The sequence below is a fragment of the Barbus barbus genome (genome assembly GCF_936440315.1).
Source record: "Barbus barbus genome assembly, chromosome: 9".
NCBI lineage: Eukaryota > Metazoa > Chordata > Actinopteri > Cypriniformes > Cyprinidae > Barbus > Barbus barbus.
In genome coordinates, this window is record NC_136737.1 from 16095933 (window position 1) to 16123874 (window position 27942).

At 35.8% G+C, this 27942-nt stretch overlaps 1 protein-coding gene across 5 annotated transcripts; it reads left to right on the top strand.

Moving 5' to 3' along the window:
• The first annotated feature begins 158 nt into the window (after positions 1-158).
• On the top strand, positions 159-27781 carry LOC306875568 (phosphatidylinositol 4-phosphate 5-kinase type-1 gamma-like). Of its 5 annotated transcripts, XM_079426227.1 has the most exons (19): positions 209-477; positions 723-818; positions 13446-13477; positions 13575-13661; positions 14737-14867; positions 14944-15061; positions 15191-15343; positions 17547-17846; positions 17925-18130; positions 19110-19193; positions 19311-19359; positions 20311-20395; positions 21723-21884; positions 21965-22106; positions 22187-22216; positions 22415-22519; positions 23262-23418; positions 26013-26102; positions 26215-27781. In XM_079426227.1, exons 1-19 carry the CDS (start codon positions 375-377, stop codon positions 26215-26217), a joined length of 2133 nt encoding a protein of 710 aa, XP_079282353.1. In that variant the 5' UTR covers positions 209-374; the 3' UTR covers positions 26218-27781. The 5 variants fall into 5 exon arrangements, 4 of the variants coding, with proteins under 4 accessions (XP_079282354.1, XP_079282355.1, XP_079282356.1 ...); XM_079426228.1 differs by lacking the exon at positions 26013-26102 and having other exon boundaries at positions 159-477; XR_013784757.1 differs by lacking the exons at positions 723-818; positions 26013-26102 and having other exon boundaries at positions 192-477; positions 26215-26341; positions 26907-27781.
• Positions 27782-27942: the final 161 nt, after the last annotated feature.

Consider the following 27942-nt stretch of genomic DNA (forward strand, 5'->3'; position numbering starts at 1 on the left):
TTCTGACTTATCTTGAACCAAATCAACTGACAATAAGTCAGAATAACTGAAATAAACCTGGCTTATTTGGTAAACTTGTTTTATGAAACAGGTCCCCAGCTCAAAATGATTTGCGAGTCTCCTAGCGAATCGGTTCACTTCAATCTGTTCAAACGAACGATTCATCAGCGAATCGAACATCCCTATCCTGTGCATGACAGCTGAGCTCAGAGGAGAGCAGGACCACGACGCCCAGGGACAGCCCTCAGTCTCCCACCTTATTATCAGCTAATCACATCCATACTCGCTGAGAGGAAAAGCAGTGTATGTTTTGAAATATTGGCGATCATCGGTTGACAGCGCGCTCGCTCGGAGGATTCATCCCGGGTTATTGAATGGAAGCGGCGGCTGAAGGGGCGGCCAGCCTGTCTGAGGCCGGGGATGGGAGTCCGTTATCCGGGGCAGCAGCATCCGAGGACGCGGACGGCATGGACTCGGGTAAACAACAACTTGAGTTTGATTCCAAAGACGGGTTAAGAAAGACATCGGTTCATGCAATCTCATCTGATTTATTCATAGCTGGTTGGGATTCACATGGATAGAGCTAGCAAACCTAGCATTCATGCATGGATTTGGACACTGATGCATGAGATTTATTATACAATCACAAGATTATTAGGGTTTACATGCTGCCAGAGTTAGTGTGCATTAATAAATATACAGTTTTATGGGCATGTTGTCAGGCGGATGGTGTGACAACCAGGTTCAAAGCAGATTCAGCGAGCTAGCCATCAGCAGGGACACTGGGCAGATGACAGATGGGATGGTGAGGGTTTCAGGTGAGAAACGGCGTAAAGGGTGTATTGCATTTGTTTAGGATAAATGCCATCAAATATTTAGCATTAGCCAATTGAAAGCATAAAGGATGATATTAGATGACATTACAATAATGTTTTGATTTCTAAAGGATTCCTTAGATCAGTCAAATAGGACTTTACTATTATGCATGTATGGTGCAAGTTTTCATTGTTTTGAATATTTTTAATATTCAAACACGAGCCATTTTTCTTTCTTAAGTTATTAGAGTGTGTACAATTGCTCGGTAAGTCTTAGAAAAATATTATAACACTAATATGACTTTATATGAGAAAAGAGTGTCGTGGTATGACCGTAATATTTTCATTTTGAATAATTTTTAATAATTGTAAAACATAATATTTTATTCATTTTTATAATGACAAATAATGAATAAGAATGAAGAAAAAAATAATTTGGTCTTTTGTACAATAGAGTTCAGATGTCACTTTTGTTGTTGTTGTTATTGTTATTGTTAGTGCAGAATCTGAAATATTTCTTATTAATTTACATCATAACCTTTTTTTGGTAACAGTTTACTTGAAGCCTTTATATTAAAAGTATTTTTTAAACGTTTTAATTATGCATCTTAATGCATTGTATGAAATCTTGAATCAATTTAAAACCAGTTATTGTACATTATAATACTTATATATTTATCATTACACCTTTAGAAAGTATAATGCATTAAATCATTCGACAAATAACCAACTGAACAAGGAATCTGCAAATATTATAATGGATTTCAATTTTGCTTGCAATTATTTATGAAAAGATATAATGTTGCATTAGTACATGTAAAGTAAATTGAAGTACAGCTGATTTTTATGTAAAATCTACCTAAACTTAAATAAAATAATAATAAGTAAATAAATAAATAAAATCTTTAAGTTGTTTGTTTATTTCATGGTTTAAAGTTGATTATTGAACTATGATATATTTAAAAAAGAAGCCTTGTGCTTGATTGATATATGATAATAATTTTAGATTTTCACTTCCATAACAGTTACTGTATCTATCAAATACACTCTTGTTTCTGCCTCTAAGAGACTGTTTTTTTTCTCCCCAGTTCTCCATTTGTGTTTTTTCTTCTTTTAATTAGTCATGTATCTGTGTATGAGGTGTCAGTGATCACATTCACATGCACGATATGCTGATAACCAAAAATTGCCTTATTCTGGAAAGAAGCTACAGCTAAAATAATCAGTTTTCACTCTGGTTTTAACATTAGTATGTAAATGGATATACACACAAAAGCACAAAATGTGATCCACTCCATAAAGTGTCTATGTTCAGTATGTACTTAAGATTGACCTTTCTCCAGCTCATTGTTGACAAGATTTGTTCTTTTACATATGCGTGGAGGTTTTGCAAACTGCATTGTGGTTACTGTTTTTCAAAGCCATAAATGTCAACGCAATTGGCTCGTAGTAAATCTTGCACTCCAGTCTCATCGTCTACTTTTTAATCACTAAAACTGCATCCAAACATGGACCGTTCACTCCCTGAATTCCCCTGGTGCTGGCGTCTCCTGCCTCGGCATCCTCCTGTTTTCTTTGGTTTTGCTCCCCGGCGTCTCCCGTGTAGATGTGTGTGGGAAAACATGCTGACTGTTGAGCACGCAGTCACATGACACGATGGTTTGTGAGTCATTTTCGCACCTGAAGTGTTTTGGATGCCATCATCCACCCTTGTTTTCTTGGGTTTTTATGTTTTGTTCATAAAATCAGATTCAAGTTTGCGGAGTCATAGGTATAAAAGAGTTCTTTAGCAGCGTTTTTGTCCAAACATGACGCGAATCTCAACAGGAAAGAACTCAATTTTTACATGCGCTTAAAATTATTAGCGTTTTTAAAGATTAAATCTAAGTGAGTGTTAGATGATGGCAAAGGTAATCTAAATGTCAAAATAGGAGAATTAATGCACAGATGAATATTCAAAATTGACCGATACTAGTGCAAAAAAGTCTCTATAATCCGATGATAATCAATAAAATATTGACATATTATGCATTCATATGCAAAACTCGCAGCCACAACGCTAAGGTGTTAGTGTGTAGTTGCTAGGGTTGATTTGGGTGGTAACTAGGGCGACATTTTTTCGCAAGTTACTAATTTAATTTATATGCAAAAATTGGAGCATCGCAAAACAATTCACGAAAAAAAAACACTTTTTCAGTACAATTGTTTCTTCTTGGGTTGAGTTATTCAGTCACATGTCTTTTTTTGAGTTATTCAGTCACACCTCAAAACTGACCTCAAACAAGAATAGTTTGTTTTGGTATTTTGTTGCGCATTTATTGGCATCGTTGTTTCATAATGCATTATACCAGAATTTGCCAAAATCCACCAGTATACCATAAATACATGGATGGCTCGGGTTCTCGGGTTGTTTGTTTACTTTGTATTGTTTTATTGTTGCGAAAATTGTGTTTGACTGTCTAGAAAAGTTGAATACACTTTATTTAGTTCAAATTTCTTGTGAATGTGCATGAGTTCAGATTAGCTGCATTAGCCACTAATAACTAGAAGAATAACTAAATAAACAGTAAAATTATTGTGTTACCAACGTATGTATGATTCTGATAATAAATTAAAATAATATGATAACAAATACCGTTGATAGATGCCAATCGTTACGACCAGAAGATTTAGTGAGTCAAGAACTGATTCAGTCTGATTTATGAAGAAATTATTCATAGTGTAATTAACAATTTTTCCTACCAATCACTGTTTTTATTATGATTATGATAGTAAATTAAAATAATATAATAACAAATACCAGTTTGCATAATAAACTGTTTTTTTTTACAGCTAAATTAACTGGAAGCGTTGGCGCCAATAGCCTTGTGGGCAAGTGCGCCAACATATAGTGCCGTTGTGCTATGGGTGTCCCGAGTTCGAATCCCGGCTTGAGGACCTTTTCCGATCCCAGCCCCCTCTTTCTCCCACTTTGCTTCCTGTCTGTTCTACACTATACTATCATAACAAAGGCAAAAATAAATCTTTAAAAATAATAGCTGTAAGCAATTTACACGGAAAGCCTCACTTCACTGTAGTTTTAAAATTAAAAGGTGGATACTTTAGAGTTTAATAGCTACTTACAGTTAGAGGTTTGTTCAAACCTTTAAATGTGAGCAATAATTATACTTTTTGCACATGGTTATTGCTCACATTTCGCCCAGTCTGAATGATAAGTATCTGTTGCTGTTCAGTTCAGTGGCCGTCTTACTCGGCTCATTAAGAGCAGTGAACCGATGAAGGCCGAGATAGGAAAAGATCTTTATTGTAAGTTAATTATAAATCAATTTTGAGGTTATTACCACCAAGTGGACCGTCTAAAACACCCACTTCATTATCATCGTGTAATGGTGGTAGAAAATGTACACAATTAAAGCATCTGTGAAATCCAGACACGGCTTTCTTGGTTTATACAAATAACATCCCATGAGATGCATATATAATCAAACCCTAGGCTATACTCAAAGCCGTATAGTGTTGTGCCCACTAATATCGCTTTTCAACACAGGGCAGGCCTGTCTGCACACTCCATCTATTTCCTATACTCATGTTATTTTAATAGCTCAGACTGCTGGGAGTTTTCAAGCTCCGGTGGGAAATGGAAAACAAGCAAGAATTGCATAATGGTGTCTCTCTGTATTCCTTACCCCCCTCGCTTATGCTCTGAAGAGGATAGAGCTTTTTATAGGCCAGCCTGCAGACAAGACCAGGGTTCTAAAAGACACTCAATCCCATCAGCACCTCAGAGGGAGTAGGGCGTCTCTTACATAAGGACGCAGGGTCCTTCTTTGACACATTTTTGTTCAAGGCATCCTAACAAAACATTGTTTACGGAAACTTACCAAAAGTTGCATGATTTCTATGGTTTTCAGTATGGTTGCATGATGGTTTCTTTCTGACCCAAATCTGTTACTGTGAGTTCACACGGAGCTGGCGAGCTCCAGCGAGTGCGGCGCGGCGCGTCTTGGATGGTGAGGGCGTCGAGGAGAGCTGAAGTCAGGTCAATTTTATGGTAATGAGCTATGATGCGGTTGGACGGCAACCAATCGGAATGTAGAAGTCCTCCGCTTGAGAGGGTTCCAGAGAACGCAGCCTTGTAAACTTTGGTTCCGACCACATTAGTTCCCAAGCAAAATGGAGAGAGATTAATTATTGCTGTGGCGGGTTTCCTGATAATATTTGACGTGTTCCTGTTTGTGTACAGGGACATAAATAAAAAAAAATTATAGGGGACATTTTCCCGCTACAACGTTTGTTTTTCAGCGGGAATGCAATTTATTTGCTCAAAACAACACCGATTTGACCAATTGCATTAAGGCTACACTTCAATCTGGACAGTTTGTAATGTAGGCTGCACACAAATTAATGTTAATTAAAGACCAAGGCTAGTAAATGTCTCCTATAATGTTGAAATTAGACTAACACTTAACCATGAACACAAAAACACACCACACAAATGGCTTTTAATTGGTTTATTTGGTTAGCAAACATGTAACTACAATTAAGTTCTTTCCATCGATCAATTTCTTACTTTCACAATTAAAATATTTCATGAGGTTAACTTATACTCTACTTGTGGTCAGTCTGCACAAGATCAACATGCTTGTTTCCTTTGCGGCCCCTTTAAATACAAGTCGAGCATACAATCTACGTCAGAGCGTCAGCATGTCCACGAATCCTTTCTACAGCGTCGCAGTCAGGGTGGCCAGGGCGAATTTTGACGCTCTCGCCGGCGGCGGTGTGAACGCACAGTTAGGGTGTGTTCACACTTGGCAGGTTTGGTTTGATTAAAACAAACCATTTTGTGATTGCTCTGTCAGTGCGGTTCACTTGAATAAGTGTAAACACTGCTACTCGATCCCTGGTGTGCACCAAACAAGTGGATTGAGACCCTGAAATAGAGGGTCTTGATCTGCTTCCAAACAAACTCTAATCTTGTGTAGCCAGACCTTCAGACTGACGGCAGAAGCCAGGTCTGGGAACCTTGGCCGCTTTGAATGGCCAAGGACATATCACTGACAGGTAAAGCAACCAATCATGTTTTTTTTTTTTTTTGTGCTGCGTCATGTTTAGTGGTATGGAAATGTCCCCATATTAACAGACCAATGTCTGTCTCTATCAGTAAGAGATGCATTAACGAGAACACTAGTGTGCTATTTATGAAGGCAATATCATTAACACCAAGTATTTCTGCAGACCCTGTTAATCTTCTCCTGGAGTCATTTAACTCAAAAGTTAAGAATGTTATTGATGATATTGCCCCGATAAAGGTCAGCAAGAAGACGGGCAAACAAAAATCAATTTGGAGAAAATCAACAGCAGTTCAGAGCATGAAAAGACAATGCAGAAAAGCTGAGCGGATGTGGCGGAAGACGAAACTCGAAATTCACTATAGCATCTATAAAGACAGCCTTCATGCTTTCAATGTGGAACTGGCCACAGCTAGACAGACTTTCTTTTCTAACCTTATAAACAGTAACTTAAACAACACCCGCACTCTTTTTGCAACTGTTGAGAGACTGCCAAACCCCCCAAGTCAGATTCCCAGTGAAATGCTCTCCAACAGCAAATGCAATGAGTTTGCTTCCTTCTTTTCTGAGAAGATCAATAATATCAGAAAGGAGATTGGCACATCCTCAAGTTATGCAGAGGTCACACAGATTCGACCGCAATTTCAAAAAGAAGTGACTATGTGTGTTTTTAAAAAAAATTGATAACAACATTTTGGAAGAAATAGTACAGCACCTTAAATCTTCAACCTGCTATCTTGACACACTTACCACATCCTTTTTCAAAAATGTGCTTAACTGTTTAGAAGCTGATCTCTTAGAACGCCTCACTTCTTTCTGGGACTTTTCCAAACTCCCTCAAAACTGCAGTTGTTAAGCCCTTTCTGAAAAAGCGCAATCTTGATAACACCATGTTGAGCAACTATAGACCCATATCAAATCTTCCTTTCATAGGTAAGATTATTGAAAAGGTAGTTTTTAATCAGCTGAACAACTACTTAAAGTCAAATGGATACTGGGACAATTTTCAGTCTGGTTTCCGAGCACATCACAGCACAGAGACAGCACTCATTAAGATAATAAATGATATTAGCCTCAATTCTGATTCTGGCAAAATATCAGTGCTGGTACTACTAGATCTTAGTGCTGCGTTTGACACTGTCGATCATAACATACTTCTAGAGAGACTGGAAAACTGGGTCGGGCTTTCTGGGATGGCACTCAAATGGTTCAGATCATACTTAGAAGGGAGAGGTTATTATGTGAGTATAGGAGAGCATGAGTCTAAGTGGACGGCCATGACATGTGGAGTCCCACAAGGCTCAATTCTTGCACCGCTCTTGTTTAGCCTGTATATGCTCCCACTAAGTCAGATAATGAGGAAGAACCAAATTGCCTAGCACAGCTATGCTGATGATACCCAGATTTACCTAGCCTTATCTCCAAATGACTACAGCCCCATTGACTCCCTCTGCCAATGCATTGATGAAATTAACAGTTGGATGTGCCAGAACTTTCTTCAGTTAAACAAGGAGAAAACTGAAGTCATTGCATTTGGAAACAAAGATGAAGTTCTCAAGGTGAATGCATACCTTGACTCTAGGGGTCAAACAACTAAAAATCAAGTCAGAAATCTTGGGGTGATTCTGGAGACAGACCTTATTTTCAGTAGTCATGTCAAAGCAGTAACTAAATCAGCATACTATCATCTCAAAAATATTGCAAGAATTAGATGTTTTGTTTCCAGTCAAGACTTGGAGAAACTTGTTCATGCCTTTATCACCAGCAGAGTGGATTATTGTAATGGTCTCCTCACTGGCCTTCCCAAGAAGACCATTAGACAGCTGCAGCTCATCCAGAACGCTGCTGCCAGGATTCTGACTAGAACCAGAAAATCTGAGCATATCACACCAGTCCTCAGGTCCTTACACTGGCTTCCAGTTACATTTTGGATTGATTTTAAAGTACTTTTACTTGTTTATAAGTCACTCAATGGCCCAGGACCTAAATATATTGCTGATTAGGGCTGGGTATCGTTCAGAAATTTTCGATATCGATACCGATACCTTGAGTTCGATACCGGTTCCTGAGCGATACTTTTTTCAATACCAGTTTTATGAAATCAGTTTTAATAAGATTACATTATCTCAAAAAACTATTTTTTTTAGCTTGTTGATATTTATACAGACTCAAAGCCTCATTTCCTGTTCCACAAAGGAACAAAATATATCCAACACAATAAATAAATAAATAATTTTAATAAAGTTCAAATAGTTTTCAGTTTACACATCTGTTAGGCTACGTTTACATTAGTGTGTTCATTTTAAAACACAAAGCTCAGACAGAATCATCATTTCTAGGTTGTTAAAGACTTCAAGAAATTTTAAATCTTCATCCACTTTCATAAGTGGGTGTTTTATTTTCTTTCACCATATGTTTTATTGTTATTAAATTCTGGTGTAGTATGTCTAATTATTTGAATAGATAATAACAACTTAGTTTATTTAAATTTATTCTTAAAATAGCCTTATGAAATGTTTTATTTTTCCTCAGAAATTCTGTGTTCTGTATCTGGTTTTCAAATGAAGACATAAAATGAATGAATGAATGAATGATGCATTTATATAGCGCCTTATTGTGTATTGCTGTACACCCAAAGCGCTTTACAATCATGTGGGGGGTCTCTCCTCAACCACCACCAGTGTGCAGCATCCACTTGGATGATGCGACGGCTGCCACACTACAACGGCGCCAGTGCGCTCACCACACACCAGCTACAGGTGGAGAGGAGAGAGAGTCATAGAGCCAATCAAGTGTATGGGGATTATTAGGAGGCCATGATAGACAAGGGCCAGTAGAGGGAATTTGGCCAGGACACCGGGGTTACACCCCTACTCTTTTACGAGAAGTGCCATGGGATTTTTAAATGACCACAGAGAGTCAGGACCTCGGTTTAACGTCTCATCCGAAAGACAGTGCTTTTTGACAGTATAGTGTCCCCGTCACTATACCGGGGCGTTAGGACCCACACAGACTACAGCAACCTAGTTTTCACCGGAGGTCTCCCATCCAGGTACTGACCAGGCTCAACCCTGCTTATCTTCAGTGGGCAACCGGTCTTGGGCTGCAGGTTGATATGGCTGTGGCATTAAATTAAAACATTAATTTAATTTCTCTTTAAATTGTTGAAAATCAAAGTTTATTTATTTTGGCAAACAAAGGGGGGTTACTATTAAAATTAAAACATGGAATAACTGTTGTGTGATCATTACTAAAAAAAAAAAGTTTTAATTTTAATAGTAGCCTAGTATTAGCAGTGCTGTCTGCTGAACAATATTAATATATTTCTGTTCGGTTAAGAACGCAACACACGTCTCTCCCGCAAATCCTGTAGAATTCAACCAATCAGATGTGTCAAGTGTTTCCAATTTCATGCGCCATATGCATTAGACGTTCAGCCATGGTTCATGGGCGTGACATCTGAGGCTGAGACTAAACAAACTCTGGTGTGCTTCTACAAGGGCCAAAACATGTAAAATCAAAACAGGATGTGGTGTCACAGGATGCAACCCTAAAAAGGACCAAATATTCAAGAATAGTTGGTTTTCTTGTACAGTGTACCTATCTAAGAACAAAATGGTAATATGAGGTAACTACAAGGGGTAGGGTTAGGTTTAGGGGTAGGTTCAGGGTTAGTACCTAGTTATTGTTATTGCTATAATAAGTATTTACATGTGGAACAGGACTGTAAAATAAAGTGCTACCGCCCAAAGTATACTTCAGTTTTGACACTTTTTTTCAGTTTTGATAGCTTTTTAAATTATACTCCATTTGATAGCATGTGTAAACTTGTTTTATCGTCCTCCAGGTGAAAACTGTAAAGCCCAAATAATATTTCAGCTTCGACGCAAATGCAAAGAATTTGTGTATAGCTGAATACATAACCTACTCCATTTCATAGCATGAGCAAATATGTTTTATCATTGGCCAAGTGAAAAACTGTAAAGCCCAAAGTATGCTCCATGTTTATAGCATGCGCAAACCTGTTTTATTGTCCGCCAGGTGAAAATTGTAAAGCTCAAACTTGTTTAAACTAGAGTTGAGTGAATCTCTTGACTCCTGCACACAAGCACGTTCTTGGACGTCTATTACTTAGAAGAGCTATGAACTTTGAATATATCTGTTGAATGGCTCGTTATTTGAATTAAATAAGGAACTTTGTAGTTTTTGTTTTCATCTCTCAGATCAGAAGTGAGCAATGAAAATGGTTGAAATTTATGAAATTGGTTTTACTGGTGGGTTTACGGCCTTTGGTTTGCTTTATACAGTTCTGTTTTACCAGATTATGAGCTGTCCTTCATATGTTGTCAGTATTTAGATTTTTGCAGTCATACCACATGATATCTTTTACTCAAAGCAGCATATATATGCAAAATCTTTGGTAAATTTAGTCCTATATAATGAATGTTAGCTTGAGATGTCAAGTGACACCTCCAAGGTTTTGTCGTCAAGTTCTTCATTTCAAGTCCATTTTGAGCTGGCTGTGATCACACCTATCCAAAAAGTGATTTCAGGAGGTGTTTTGTTAATTCATTAGCAGTAGAGATGTTACCTGTGTTTTAGAAGTTTGTCAAGTTCAATATGGTTTGACGTAAGTTGAACGCTAATAGAATAAGAATGCTATGTTGTTTAAGTTTAAGTAACTCAGTTGATTTCCATAGAGTTTGGGCTAATTTAAGCTAATTTTATAATCCTTTAGCTATGAATGATATTACCACCAGCCCTGTTTAACACAGTTTACCAGATGTTTTAAACAGATTTACCTTCAATATCAGTTTTTGAACCTTGACTTTAAACTTCTTTAATACAGTAAACATTTTGTTCATCAAAGATGTAGCTTAGCCTGCACAAATGGTCAATTTAAAGCCCAATTACATGTATTTTGTACAACTAGAATTAAAAAGCAGATTTTTGCTGGTCTGATGCTCTTTATTAGATGTGTGGTCGACCCTGGCTAGCGGAGTATAGCAGAAATCCTGCTGCATGTTTGTGCTCCAGCTTGAACTGAGGCCAAACCTGTCATTGGTAAACAAGGTCTAGGAAAAAGCTATTTTACGGAGAACCACAATGTTGCCCAAACAGCTTCAGGATCCCACATTGACTGCTGGATCCAGAAATAACAGGAACTAACTTGGTCATGAGGCTTGTTGGTGTGGATGTGCTATTTCAGAGGTGAAAATGGAAAATTGGTTAATTGGGACATTGCACCCATCATGTTTTTCCTAACTTTATGCATCCAACTTTTTTCCATGTACGGTACAACAACAAATATACCAAAAATTTGAAGCTTGCTGGTGAAAAATCTAGCTGGTAATGAATTTATAGCTGGACATTAGCTGGTCCAAGCTAACCATTAGTGCTGATAACTGATATAACATCTTTGACTTGCAGCAAACCAGCTTCCATCTTGTGGTCCAGATGGTTGACCAGCTGGAAACCAGGTGCCATGTTCCAAAACACAGTGAACATCTAAAGGTGTAGTGAGACAAGAACTGATTGAGTCTAATTTGTGAACAGATCATTCAAGGTGGTTTCAAATGGTTCATTAAAGATCTGACTCAAATTATTTGTTCACAATCACAAAATAATATTGTTAGGTCAGATGTTAAGATTTCCCCCTGTAATTAATAACTAATTGTAGTGACCAGATCATAGTCAGTAAGATTTGTAAATTAATCATTATGATTTTGTGAACCATTGAAATGATTCATTGAAGATCTGACTCAAAATAATTATATGTTTGCAGTCACAAATTAATCGATTTAGGGCAGATGTTGAGTTCCCTTCCAGTTAGCTGCTAATCGTTGAAAACGGATGATTGTTTCAGTAAGTCAGGAAATTATTCATTCTGATTTGTGAACAAATTGTTCTAATTTTGTGAACCATTTCAAATGATTTTTTGAAAATCTGACTCGAATAATTTGTTCACAATCACAAACTAAGTTAGGGCAGATGTTTTGATTTTCCTCACCGCTCAGCTACTAATCGTTGCGACTGGACCATTAAGTCACTAAGTTAAGAACTTATTCATTTTGATTTGCGGTTAAATTGAATTGAATTTTCTGAATTATTTCAAATGATTCTTAGAAGATCTGTCTCGAAAGACAAACTAATGTGGTCAGGATAGATGTTAAGACTTTCCCCTCCAGTGAGCTTCTACTTTTTGTAGCCAAATGGTTGAGTCATTAAGTCAAGAACTGATTCAGTCGGATTTGGAAGGAATCAATTTTACCATTTAGAATGATTCATTGAAGATCTGACTCAAAAGAATGATTCATTCACAAACTAAGGTAGTTAGGGCAGATGTAAAAATTTTCAGTAGGAATTACTCAAATTATGGTCTGCTTGTCACATGACGTTGTCAAATAAGTTCAATATAAGTAATATAAACCACTTTTATAATGTATTTTTTTGAAGCTTAAATTCTCCAGATTCATTCTCTGTAAAGGAAAAGAGCAACCATCACATTTCTCAGAATTTCTCCTTTTCCATTCTATCAAGTCAAGTCTGCTTTGTTGTCAATTCTTCCACATGTACAGCACATACATACAGAGAATTGAAATTGCGTTACTCTCAGACCCTTGGTGCATACAGTTAACATTTAAGACACTGACAGTAGACGTTCAAATACAGATAAATACAGTTTAAACATATGTACATACAACTATACAGATATACAAATGAGTACATTGTAGAAAAATAAAGAATGAGATAGATAAAGTGGCATAAGGCACATGGCAGATAGAGTTCAAACCAGTTAAATAAGACAAAACTGCAGATATATGTGTATAGAGTGTGTATATATATAGTGCAAGAGGAGCTTATCAGTCTGAGGACATATGAACAAAAGTTAGAAACGAAATGAGGGTGAGTAAACAGAATGTAAATTTTTGGGTTGAAGTTGTTATTAGCTGGATTTTCCAGCAGGCCCGTCATCTTAGTTTTGCTGTTGCTTTCTCACTGCATGGCTATGAGCTGCTCTGTCTAGCGGCCAATGCCCTATTTAGAGCAGCATGTGTCTGTTGATGCCACATGCATATGCAATCTCAGAGAAAGCTTGTTGACCTTGATTGGGATGCCATGGAAACCGAGGAACACGGCTGAATGGGAGTGTGTGCGGATGCATCTGGGACGACTGTGGGGTGACAAGCACAGATCAAGCAATCCAGCCGTCATCTTCACATGGTGTATTTTTATCAAACCACCTTTGTCAACAAACATCCCAGTCGGTGTTGACAGCTGCTGCTGATGCTTGAGGGGCAGCAACGGAATATAAATGGAGGCTGAATAATGAAGTTGGCTGATGCTGTCTGACCCGCTGACTCTTGAAGTTTGGTTTTAATTTCAGACGAATATGTCTTCATAGGCTTTGTTCATTTTTCATACAAATCTGATTTGGTTTCAAATCATAATCTTTAGGGCTGACTGTCGGTGCTTTCATTTTGCAAATGATGAAATCTGATATTTTTATTCAGATATTGTTGTGAATATCCAGTCAATCACTTTTCTTTTTCTTTCCTAGACTCTATATCGAAAAAGGCTTTCATAACAGAGGTATGTTCCTTTTCTCACATATCAACAATATCTACTGTAAATGAACCTGCAGGGATTGCAGGTTGGTGGTATCTCATATTTACACTCTTTAAATCAGATGCCTTCATCGTCAGGCCAGCCGGCCCATGGGAAGAAGATTGGACACAGAGGAGTGGACGCTTCTGGAGAAACTACGTATAAGAAGGTGCATTGGGCCTGCTCAATTTCAGCAACTTTTTCTTGATTTGATATTGATTCTGTTCAGATTATTTTAGTTACTTCTAGGGATGGACAGTATATCGGTACTATATCAGCCGATATGATTATTTTTTAATCTTACAATTTTTTTTATAAAAATAAATCTAAGATTTTTTACTTTTTTTTTTTTTAAGTTTTATATCGGTTCATATTGTATATTTAATTGTACATGCCTGTTTCCTCTCTTTTTATATTTGAATTACCTTTGCCATCATCTAATATTGACCTAAAATTAATCACTTTTTCTAGATTCGATACTGATTCCATTCAGATTATTTCAGTTACTTCTAGGGATGGACAATATATCGGTACCAAATCAGCTAATGTTAGGTTTTTTTTGTTTTGTTTTTTCTTCTTAATTCTGTTTTATTAGAATAAAAAAATCTAAAACTCTAAAAGAATGTATATATTTTTTTAACATTTTATATCGGTTGATATTGTATATTAAATTGTACATTCAAATTATTTTATAGACTTCATGGGATGCACAATATATCAGTACCATATCAGCCGATATTAGGTTTAGTGTATAAAAATTATTTAATTTTATATTTTTTATATCGATCAATATTGTATATTTAATTGTCCTCTAACGTTAACCTAAAATTGATCTTTAAACCAATAATTTACTTTAATAACATCATTAATAATATCTCAAAATTAATAAAAATATTTTCAGAATGTAAATTTAAATTTTGATATTCCTAAATTCAATTTAGTATTTAACATAATTGATTTTAGTTTAGAGTTTTATTTAAAAAAGTTTTAGTCAAAATAGTGTTTAATTATAAAATTGACAATTCATCAGTTATTGGGCGTATTATTTAGAAAATAGCTGCGTATATGTAATAATAACATGCAAATTATTTATTGGTTTATCTGTTTCGACCAGAATTGTAATATTGCTAATAAGCTCAGCAGAAATGTGGCATCAGGTGACATCAAAACAGAAGACGCAGAAGATCAATCTCTGGGTTTAGGGTTAATATATATGAGACTCACATCATCTATATCCTCTTCAGACCACATCTTCAGCTCTCAAGGGGGCCATTCAGCTAGGGATTGGCTACACGGTCGGCAACTTGAGTTCCAAGCCTGAGCGGGATGTCCTCATGCAGGATTTCTATGTGGTGGAGAGCATCTTCTTCCCCAGGTGCGCTGTCTGTCTGAGGTTGAGGGTGGATGTGGAATTTCACATGAAATAAATTATCTTCTCTTTGTTCTTCTAGTGAAGGGAGCAACTTGACGCCAGCTCATCATTTCCCAGACTTCCGTTTCAAAACCTATGCTCCCGTTGCCTTCCGTTACTTCAGAGAACTTTTCGGGATACGGCCGGATGACTATTTGGTGAGAAATATAAGCTAAAGCCTGGATTTTATAATAAATGCTTGTATTTATTCAGTACTACTAAAGAATCACTCAAGCAAAATTCATTGGCGTTTGTTTATGTGCATCTCAATCTGTGATTGTCTTTAGTATTCGCTCTGTAACGAACCACTGATCGAGTTGTCCAATCCTGGAGCCAGTGGCTCAGTCTTCTACGTCACGAAGGATGATGAGTTCATCATTAAGACAGTCATGCACAAGGAGGCAGAGTTTTTGCAGAAGCTTCTTCCTGGATATTACATGGTGAGTTGATGTATTTTCACTGATACATTTTGAAGTAGTGGTCAACCAATATGTCCAATGCCGATATCTCGAAAGCAGGGTGCATAAATTATACAACATATATATTTTGCATGATATAGTACAGTTTAATAAAATAAAATTATATGTGGGCTACATAAAATTAGTGAAATGCTTTAGACAGTAATCCATGATGGTGAGCTAATATTTATGGCCAAATATCAACCTGAAAATAATTATCGGCTTATCAGTATCGGCCAAAACTATTGGTGTAGTATTAGTGATATTGGTTTTCAGTGTCCAATATAATATATAGAAAGTAAATTAGCTGATAGTAAATATAATGCTGATAAATATGATGCAGTACATGTATTCTGCATTTAATATATATTGGATCTATCGCCGGATTATCAGCCTGGCCGATATATCGGTGCTTCACTGATGCAGACCTTTAAACATTTTTCAGATGCAGTTTAAGCTAGGATAAAAGATACTGTTTGTTGCACTGTTAAATGTTCTGTATTTTTTTAGAAACATGCTTTCTAGCTTTCTAGCCTATTATCACATGCTGTCACAAATCAACCGCCTGGTTAAACAACAACACTGCTGACTACCCAACAAGCTATTTTGAACTAATTTCTCCCCCGAGGCGATATGTCTTATATTTACCTGAATAACAAAACAAATGACACAATTAGCATGTAAGCCGTGCCTGTTCCAGGTTTCTGTCTCCAGTGGACCATTTCATTCCACAATATAAGTACAAAAGCGTTCGGTTTCCAAGAGAACATGAGGTTTTTTTTTTTTATAGCTGATGCCTAAATGGGTTCTCAGTGTCAGCAGAGTCTAACCAGCGACTGGCTTGGCCTGTTCCAGCCATTCATCTGGAGATAATGAGCCCATGAATGGTGACGGATCAGTTGTTGTATAGCAACAATGCTGACCTTGGCCAGTTCGTGGTCTACAGAAACCTGTCTGTATTACTGTCTGGCTCTTTTCCTCATTCTGTTTCTCTTCTCTTATCATATCTTGTAGGACATGTTACCTATGCGAAGGTCATGGGTGTCACAAAGCTTTTCTAGATTGGATATCCGCTTCATTGCTTTGCTTTTGTGTGGTGATTTTTAAGAGGATTTAAACTCCAAACTAATTGGAATCAGGTGGTTTTACTATGCTCTGGAACATTAACTGGCAAAACGAATGTCATTGACTCGTTGGTGTTTTTTGGGGAATAAATAATTAATAATAAATAATTCATAAATAATGACAAAACTGTAATTTTGGGGTGAAATATTTCTTTAAATAATCCATAAATTATTTGGAAAAGGCCAAAAAGTTGTTTTTTGCTAAATATCTTTTTGTGGGTCTTAAAATGGTCTTAAAAACGTATTAATTCAACCTTCCACAAATTAAGCCCTAAATAAGGTCTTAAATCAGAGCTGAAAGTCTTAAATTCATAAAGTCATGGCATTAAATGTTGTATACACTGCAAAAAAACACAACAACAACAATTCAAAACTATTTTCAAACTTTGAAGCGTTGCTAATACAACACATTTACTTTTAGACATGGACATATTGTTTTCCATTCAATTTAATTTCATACATTTTCTTTACTTCATCTTAAAAAGATCTTAGAAAGTCTTAAATTTACCTTCATTAAACCTGCAGAAACCCTGTCATTTGTATTTTCACATATTTAAACTTAAATTTTAAGTTGCAAAGTTGTCGCTATACATTTTGGCGCACAAAATTTGAATAAAATGTATTTAATAACGACAATATTTAAAATGTATTTAATAAAAAACAATTTGGGGGTGAAATATTTCTTTAAAGAAGTAATAAATTAATTGGAAAAGGCTGAAAATTGGTTTAATTGCTAGATATCTTATATCAGGGTTTCTGTGGGTCTTAAAATGACCCTGTCATTTGTATTTTCACATATTTAAACTTAAGTTGCAAATTCGTCAAACCTGATGCAACAAATTTTAGCGCACAGAATTTCAATATTGGGTGAATAAATGATGCCAGAATTGTAATTTTGGAGTGAACTATACCTTTAAGGAATAAATAAATACGTTATACAAAGCATGTAACCAACAAATACAAATGTACACATTCTTCGACAGATGTTTAGCACTTACGGTTGAATCTTTGTTCACTTTGACTAAATCGCGTTTGAATTTTCAAATGTTTGTTGCCTACAGAACTTGAATCAGAATCCTCGCACCTTATTACCCAAGTTCTTTGGGCTGTACTGTGTACAATCGGGCGGGAAGAACATTCGGATGGTGGTCATGAACAACGTTTTGCCCAGGGTGGTGCGCATGCACCTCAAATACGACCTGAAGGGGTCCACCTACAAGCGACGGGCCTCTAAAAAAGAGCGGGAAAAGGCGAAGCCCACTTTCAAAGACCTTGATTTCATGCAAGACATACCAGAGGGTCTCTTGCTGGATACAGACACATACAGCGCCCTGGTCAAGACGTTACAGAGAGACTGTTTGGTAAGTTCTCCATAGTGTGCTGCTGTCTAGAGAGTACAAGCCATTCAGAACCAATATTGATGTGTTTTTGGTGTGTAGGTCTTGGAAAGCTTTAAGATTATGGATTATAGTTTGCTGCTGGGAGTTCACAACATCGATCAGGCGGAGAAAGAGCAGCAGATGGAGGGATCTCAGGGCAACAGTGATGAAAAGAGGCCGCTGGCACAGAAAGCGCTCTACTCCACTGCCATGGAGTCCATACAGGGAGCGTCGGCCTGTGGAGAGGAGATTGACACCGAGGACACGTGAGTTGCTGAAATGAGTCCATGTTTTGACACATATAAAGGATATTTAAAAAGACATTTTCAGATGCATCAAAAAATATGATGAAGTAACAGGGATGCAATTACTATTATTATTTTCTTTTAAAAACTCTGAATTTGTGTTTGCAATCTTTAGAAAATCAGTCCCATCATGTTAGATATCCTGTTTCATTTGGAAATGCATTCATGGAAGCTAAAGGATTGCAAACAACAAATTCATGTTGACTTTTTTTTTTTTTAGAAGTGAAAAGAAAAATTTTTGTGTTGTTGTTGGTGTGTTTTTATTTGTTTATATTTATACTTTATTAGTCAGTTTTTTTATCTGAATTTATTTATTTTATTTTATTTTTTAAGATTTTTCTAAATTCGGGAAATGCTTCTCAGCATGTTTCTATTTTTATTTTGCCTAAATAAATTTAAATGTTTTTTTTCCTTCAAAAAAAGAAAAAGAAAAAAGACTGAGTTTGTGTTTGTAATCTTTATAAAATTTGGATAAAATAAAGTGTCCTGTTAGAGATCCTGTTTCGTCTGGAAATGTATCACATTATGAAAGTAAATAACCTGCAAACAACAAATTCATGTTTACTAACCAAAATGTGAACAAAGACAGTTTTGTTTTGTGTTTTCTGTTTTGTTTTGATCTTATTTTCATTTTATTTTGTTTGGTTTTATTTAGTATTTATATAAACAGATTTTTAGAAGGGAACAAAGAGATTATTTGTTGTGTTTGGTCTTTTGTTTTGTGTTTTCTCTGATTTAATCTTAATTTTTTTTTTTTTTTCATGTTTATTAGCTATTGTTCTTCTTTTCTTAATTAGTCAATTTAGGGAAAGACCTTTCAGCACTGTTGCAATTTTGTTCCCAAAGGTATAGCTACACATTTCATTGCAGTATTGAGCAAGGTTTAGACTTTTTTTTTTTTTTTTTTTTTTAAAGCTTTCATGTTTTTTTTGCCTGTCAGAATGGGTGGTATTCCTGCAGTCAATGGAAAAGGAGAGCGTCTGTTACTCTACATTGGAATAATCGACATCTTGCAGTCTTACAGGTGCTTGCGTCAATCTCTCCGACTCATGCCACTTACTATTTACATCAAGAAGTGTGTGATTCATTTCGGCCAGTGTGATTTAGAAGCACTATGGAACTTTATTCATTTTCTGTTAAGGTTAATAAAGAAATTGGAGCATACGTGGAAGGCTCTAGTCCATGATGGGGTAAGAATTTCATTTCAATTTGAATTTCATTGACTAGTCTATTATCTAGAAAAGACCTTCTGAAATACATCACTGTCCCTTGCAAGGCGCTCCATTTCATCACTTTGGAAGAAAAGCTTTGGCCAAGTTAACATCCAGCTGTGTTTTCAGACTCTGTGGTCTCCGACCTTCAATATAATTCCTCATACTTCCTTTATTTTCATATTAATAAAGCATGATCTGCTGCGGTACAATAGCATGAATGGGGTTTATTGAGAATTACAGGGCTTTGGAGGAAATGCTTGTGAAATGTGCACTAATTTGGGGCTGTTTTTCTCAGAGTATGTGCTAATTGTGCTATTGCTGGATATGCATATACCACACACACGCACACACTCATTTTTCTCTCAGCTCAGCTGTGAATATAGGAGATTTCTCCAACCCTGCCTGTAACGCAACAGTCTACGCCATACTGCCAATGGCTCACGGTTCATTTGCATGCTAATTAGGTTATTTATAGACCTAGAGCTGGTATATCTTGATTGCGTCAGCTGGAGGTGACAGATATATAGTATATATTACCTAAAGCCTGACTGGTTGACTCCAGGAATAATGGATGTTAAACTGGAAACTGACATGAGAAATAAATATAAATATTATTTTAATTTGCACTTCACCTGTCCAGTTGAGCATATGTATAATGTAAATAAATGCATGTTTTTGTGTGATTTATATGTGTGAAGCAAACAAATGTGACAGGTTCAGGGCTAGTTAAGGTCTATGACAGAAGTTCTGGCACAAATTACCACAGAATCATGATTTCAATTTGAGAAACACTATTTGATTTAAAGCCTACTTTCTGAACAAACTGTTGTTTTCCATTTTGTCAACTGGAATAAGTCAGAATGTGCTGTAACTTTTCAGATTAATCGAGATGGTTCACTTATTCTTTCCTTTTTTTTTACTCTTTAGGACACAGTATCTGTTCACAGACCATCTTTCTATGCAGACAGGTTCTTCAGATTCATGAGCACTACTGTATTCAGAAAAACTTCCTGTGAGTGAACTGCTTCTGAGTTGAACTTGCATTGCTCAGTTTCATAGATTAATTTCATATTCTGCATGAAACGTTACTGATAAATTAATGCCAATGCTTCTGAGTTTTGGCTGACACTGATAAATATTTATTTGAATAACCAAAATCTGATAAATAGTTCTTAATAAAATTCTACTGTATTTTATCTAAATAAATTAATAAATTAAATTTAAAATCAATAATTTAAATGCTACAAATAAATTTAGGCTTCACAGCATTTTAATGTACAGTAGGAAAATGGATATTCATCAATGGATATTCAATAGATAGTCGTTCTGTATGATTTCCTAAAGATTACATTTAACACTGTTATTAAATTATGAAATACTAACATTTCTAAAGCGGAAATATATAAATATTTTTAAAGACATCAACAAAAGCACAACAAAATTACTAAAACTAAAGAAATTTAAATTGAAATTAAAACGGAAAATATGAAAATAATCCTAATTCAAAATCTTAACAAATATTATAATACTATAGAAATAATACTAAAATACAGCAAAAGCATAACGTAAACATGGGCTGTCAGACAAAATTATTATTTATTTATTTTTTTTAATTAACTTTTAAGTGATTGAATTAGAACCATTAAATATTGGCAAAGTGAATCTGAATTAAAAAAAATTGTACTGAAAATTAGCATGTACAAGTAAATATCTGGAATTGATCGATTTTAAAAGACTGTAATATCAGCCGATAAATTGTTTTTAAAGATGAACTTTAAGTGATTAAAGTAAGAAGCATTAGATAACAGCAAAGCTAATTTAAATTTTAAAAAAGTTTAAATGAGCATGTACAAGTAAATATCTGGTACTGATCAATTTTAAACATCTGTAATATCGGCTGATAACTGATAAAGTGCATTTAAAGATTGACTTTAAGTGATTAAAGTTAGAAGCATTACATAATGGCAAAGATAATCTAATTTAAAAAAGAGGATATGAGTATGTACAAGGTCTGGTATTGATCAATTTTAAAAATGATATTGGCTGCTAACCGATAAATTGCCGAAATATTGTACAATCCTATGAAAGTAAAAAGGTATTTTAAAAGTAATGGCTAAAATTTATACGACACTTATGTCACCAAATAAAAAGACAAATTAGTTATTACCTAGTGGCTATCATACATGCTTTTTATTTTTAGAGAAAAACGAAAGCCATAGTAGTTTTCAGTAAAATCGTAACCTTAACCCTGATAATGAAATAAATGACATACTTCATTTGTGCTCATGATACTGAACACATTTTATTACTGAAGTGCATTATAAACTTCATTCTTTCAGCACTAAAATCCTCTCCTTCAAAGAGGGGTCGTGGGGGTCTGGCTGCAGCCAAATACAGCGGTCCCGGGGCAGCCTGGTCGGCCAGCCAGCTGCCGTTTGTAAGAGACGAAAACATCTATGACCTGAGAGGCACCCGTAGCTTCCCCACACTGGAAGATGATGGTAAACAATAGACAAAGTACATTCTTCGTTCTCAACCATGAGAACTTAATGGCTTTAGTCACAATTAAATTCGGTTTCAGGTCGGGCGGATGTGCTTCCCTGTACCCCTCCCTCATTCGAGGAGGCCACCACAGCCTCCATCGCCACCACGCTCTCCTCCACCACCTCCCTTTCCATCCCAGAACGCTCCCCGTCGGACACCTCCGAACACCCACGCTACAGGTAACACCCTGTCTGCTCTGTAATATTTCCGCATCTTGGCCATAGCAGGTACAATAAACTCTCTGTTTTCTTCAATACAGGAGACACACCCAGTCCAGCCATGAAGAAACGTAAGTAAAACACACTGGTCTGCTAGATCTTCTGAAGCCGTATGATAGTTTTGTGTCTGAAAATACAGAGTTTGTTTCATTAGCAGACTTTACAATGTTTATTTCTCTCTTGGGTTTGATCTTCTCCTTAATGAAAGGAGAATGGTTAGTTATGTAGTTGATGTGGTTTAGTTGAGCCCTCTGGTGGTCTTGTTGTAGAATGCAGGATGAGGACCAGCAAACCATCACTGTGGAGGTGGAAGTGGAGGGACGATATGACAGCGAATCCACCCTCGTGGCTCCCCAGGTATCGCCGGAGATCAGGTACGCACTCAAACCTGAGAATCTGCTTTCCCATAATATTTAATATTACTTATGGAAGCCAGATATTGTTGGACATATTGGAAAAAAAGGTCTTGATGAAGTATAATGGAATTAAGGGTAAGTAAAAAAAAGATTATTTAAATGCAAATGCATTGCCGCTAAATCAAAAGCAGTGTGGACGTAAGATCAGAGGTATCATGGGAATGTGGAATAACATGTGCTCCATTCAGCTGAGCTCACCTGCTGTAGCTCCTCATAGTGATGGAAAAACGACACTATGGCAACTGCCACAGAGGACATAACCAAACAGGAAGCGTTTAATCACATTGGCAGTGAAATACCCAAATGTTTTTTTGTGTCAGTCAGGACCAGTGCCAATATACCCCAAAATTTTATTTCTATAATAAATAGTAAAATAACATGAAACTATAAGTAAATTGATTCCTTCTTTATTTAAATAGTATTTTTTTATTTAAAAATATGTATTATGTACTCATCCTTGTTTTACAGCAAATCAATGTGACTTTTGAACCTTTGAAGTTATTTTGAAGAAAGTTCATGCTTCACACTTTCATACAAATAGCTTAGCATTAAATAAAACTAAAACTATTAAAAATGAGTTTTCGGGGATTGATTGAGCTAATCCTTTTCTGAAGCCATTTAACAAGAACAGAGTGAATTTTATGGTTTATTCACTTAAAATCTCTAAATAGTTTTTTATTTTTCTCTTCCACATGTACAGTGAAGCTGCAGAGACGTTTCTAGAAGCCTCGTCCTCCTCCGTCCCGGCGAGCCCCAGGATAGTGGTAGAATCTGACGGCGGCAGTCAGGCCTCAGGCTGTACGAGCCGTGCCTCTGTGGACGAAGACGAGGATGTGCCAGTTACAGACATTTATTTTGTAAGCCCTCCGCTCCTCTGAACTAAAAATATGTGTTTTTAATAATGTTGAGGCATTAATATAGAGTAAGAACCACCCAAGATCAAAACTACTGTGGCTTTCATTTTTCTCTAAAAATAATATTTTATATATAATATAATATATTTATATATAATATAATATATTTATATATAATATTTTTTGTAAACCAGTCAAATATTTTTTCTACTTTTTTTAAAGTAGTTTTTAAACTCTAACAATATTTAGTGAGGTTTATAATTAAAATATATTTTATAAAAATCCAATGCCGTAACTTTAAAATTAATTTGTTTCTTGATTAAAGGCTGTTTATATATTTTTACTCAAAAAATCCCATAAGAAACTGTATATTGCATAAAGAAATTAATAGAATATTTTATTTAAATTGTAAAGTATGTATACATCATGGTAGTATTTGGTATATTTTTAAATTTATGCTGGTTCTATTTTTTGTTGTTGTTGTTGTTCATGTAATTACAGTTACAAGTATGTCAAATATATAAAATTGCATAGAAAAAATATTTAAACATTTAATAACAATTTAGGGGGTTTTATGCTTAACTGTCATGAAAATAATGCCACAGCAGTAATAAAACCATGACATGTTCTTGATAGACTGTGAGATTCATCCAGTAGTAAACAGTGCTAATGTGACCATTGTTGGATTACTGGTAACTAAAGGAAACATCTCCAGTATTAGACAGAATCTCACAGAGGGTCTGTGTTGGCCTGTGGGTGGGTGTGTGTGTGCCGAGGTGTTAGGAGCTCTGCTGGGTCTTTATTTTCATCTTCTGCATGACCAATTGAAATAATGCCCCAGTCCTCTTGTTTATTGCTAAATGCTGAGGATATCATTGTATGTGTTCATTTTGAATAACACCAGTACAATAGACACATTCTGACCCATGAATGACAAAACACACACATGGACGTGCCAATGCATCCATAGGGATGTCTCCGAGGACGAACTGAGAAATGGCCATCATTATCATTTGTTAGCCCCAAAGAGGCTCTTAAACTCGGTCGTGTATTGAAAAGAGGCCTAGAGATGTGCAAGGACCACCTCTTGAATTATTCATCCATTAACACCCTGCACCAGCTGCTCCGCCGCTCTTTTCTCTTATTAATGGAGCTGTCAATTTTTTCATTTATCGACTGCTAAACACCACTCCATATCCTTTACTTTTTCATTACCTTTCTGCCATCTTTCATTGTCTGCTGTCTCTGTTTGTTCATATCTCTTTTGTAAGTTCTCTGATGGCAGCGTCTGTGTTTGTCAGCCCGTCACACACAGAAGGCACGCTGTAAGTTTTATAGCTGAAACACTTGAAACTAGTTGTAGAGATAGTAATCCGAACAAGTTAGCCTCTGAAGTTTAGACTAGTGTAGCATTTTGTAACCCTTGACTGTTGTTGTTACTGTACCTTTAAGACTTCTATATGCAGATGAGCCAACCATAACAAGTGAGATGAGGTAAATATATTTCAGCTAGTTTCCAAGGTAACATTTATTAGTATAACTCGATGTAGTAAAGTAAAAAATATGATTTTAAATTTTTTTAAATGACAATAAAGCACAATAAAATTACTAAAACTTTAACTAAAATTACTTTAAAGACAAAAAACACATTCAAAATATTAATAAAACAAATTGATTCAAAAACAGTATCTGAATTATACTAAATCAACGCTGGAAAAGTTTAGCTAGTATTTTTAATGTAATTTTCTATTATTGTCCCCTTCAAAAACTAGTTTTGTAGTCATACACAACTGCAAAATATTTCTATTTTTTAATCAGTATTCCTGATTTTATAGTGCAGGGATTAATAGCACATATTATTTAAATTATGTTTTATAGTCTTTAATTAAAATATTGCAAGTTCCTCTACAATTGGAACAACTTTTCTTGTCTGCTGATGTAATGAAGGCCGTGTAGGCGGGGACAAATTCTAGTAGCCAATGATATCAATGCTTGCTTTTTGCTTTCCAATCAAATCCTGGTGGATAAAATTAAGTCAACCCTTCAATATTTTCAATTGTTTATTTGTTCCAGATGGAAATACTTTACATGGTATGTAAATATAAAAATTGTCTCGATTGTTCTTTTTACATCGTCTTTATGAAATCTTTTAGTTTGTGATTGATTACATTTACATTTATGCATTTAGCAGACGCTTTTATGCAAAGCGACTTACATTGCATTCAAGTTACAGTTTTTACATTTTATCAGCTCTTGCTTTCCCTGGGAATCGAACCCATGACCTAGGCGTTGCTAGCGCCATGCTCTACTATTTGAGCTACAGGAAAGGCGAAAGGAAAGATTTTCTTTCGCTTCACTTCCTTCGCATTCAAAGATTCTCTTTGTTTACTAACCAGGTTACAGCATATCAAACTATTACTTTTCCCACCTTATTAACGTTCACAACGACTCTTTTACTAATGTTTGTCTTTCTTACCACTGCATTTCTGATATTCCTCACTCTTGTCTTCCTCTCTTTCTCCTCTGCATATTTCCGCTGGCTGTCTCTGTCTCCACCTTTTCTGGTGCCCTCTGCTGTCTGGCTTTTGTAAAAGCAGCCTCCAGAAGACAAAAGCTGGGTATATTCTCCTCTGCATTTCAGCTCAGGGCCTAAAACCCTGGCAGAGGATGAAGGGGAGAGTGAAACAGTAAGTGCGCACTTTGCTGTAGTTGTCTTGGGTTCACGATTCTTGACGTTGACGATCCATTGTCTGTTATTCCTTGCATATTAATTGCATAAAATTCAATGTGTCCCAACAGTAATCAGACCTCAGGAAAGAGGGGCAGCTACAAGGTTCGGACTCTTCAGAAGCTCTACTGGTCGGACTTTTTCGCAACTTAAGTACCATTTTCATCGTCCTTTCACCCATTCCATAAACAACACCAAGCAAGTAGTAATACCAATGTCCAGACATATTCATTAGTAATAATGAAAATATTTATGTTTAATTATTTTGTTTCATTTATTGTCTAATTTGCATACTGTGAACATGTTTTCTGATTTGAGCTCTGGGACTCAAGACTTTTCCCAAGAGTAGGTTGTAGGTTATTATTTTTTTTAGGGGACATAAGTTGTTAATGCGCCTTGGTCATCAGGTAGCATTGTTTGTTTCGTAACTGTTGAAAAATTAAAGTTCTGTCGCAGTCCTTATATATACACAAACATGGTTTGCTATAGTTTCATTGGTTCTTCTGAAAAATATTACGCCAGCAATAGTGTTCAATGTTTCAGAGTTATGAAATTCCAAAAAGTGGCTCTTTGACGTATGAAATTTGGCAATAACCAAAGTCCCATCATTTTCTCTTTTTTTAATTTAATTTTAATGTAAAAATTAGGACAGATAATAGATGCTGGATGTTATAGAGAATGACATTTTCCGCATCACCTGATCTTTATTTTCTTGTTTTAGCTCATTTTTTATACATTCTGGTAATTTAAATTTGTTCCACAGATTTTCCCGCCAAAATCCAGTACAAAGTCATCAGGGCCTGGTTATTAGAAGACATATTAAACTGAACGATGGTACAAAACTTATGTGGGAGGCCAAATATGTAAAACAATTTGTTACCATAATCGCAATCAGAAATATTTAAAACATTAAATTGTAAATCCACATGTATAGAATTTGTGTGTGACTATGCATTGAGCGTGTTTGTGGTTTTGAATAAGCGAGTGTCTCATTTTACAATGGAAGTGTGCAACACTGATTCTTATAATGTGCAGTGGCCAGTTGCTTTTGGTATTTCTGTTGTATCTAAAATAAAGGAACTACTGCAGCAATACATTTGTAAAGTGTAGCACACTCATATTTTGGTTGCCTTAATTCTTTTTTGCCAACCTAAATTCTATTGTAGTTATAAACTATTCACTGATTCAGTCTTTCTTTCTGGTTCACCAATGATAGTGTCTTAGAGAATTTGTATATAGATCTTTAAATACTTATAAAATCTATTTTAAATGTTATTTGAAGTTTTCTTTTGTATTTTATTTTGCACAAGTGGCTTGCGAAAGGTGTCCTATAGGTCCATATGAACCCACCCATTCTTCCAGTGTCGAGGACGTTTTCTTGTTTCTTTGCATCATATGTGTACATTTTACAGTTGGGATTGTAATGTCTATACGGTCAAAGACATACAACTGTATCAATCGCTTACTCTTCCAACAGTTGAGCTGTTTGTGTGCGTACGTGTGTATGTGGTCAAAAAGCTGTGTGCCCCCCTAAATAGCAAAAGAGCATGACATTTATCTCTATGGAAAGACCACGACGAATGGACCGATGTGTGTACATTTGTTCAGATCCTTAAATAAATACAACTCATGAACTTGATTCACAAGATTTTTTTTTTTTTGTACCATTCAGATTTTTCAAAATATATCACAAATTAAATGAATATAAATAAAAAAGTAACCATGATCTTTGGTTCTGATGTGTTATAAAACTTGAAAACCACATATTTTGGATTTGACGCTAGCACAAACTGATTTAC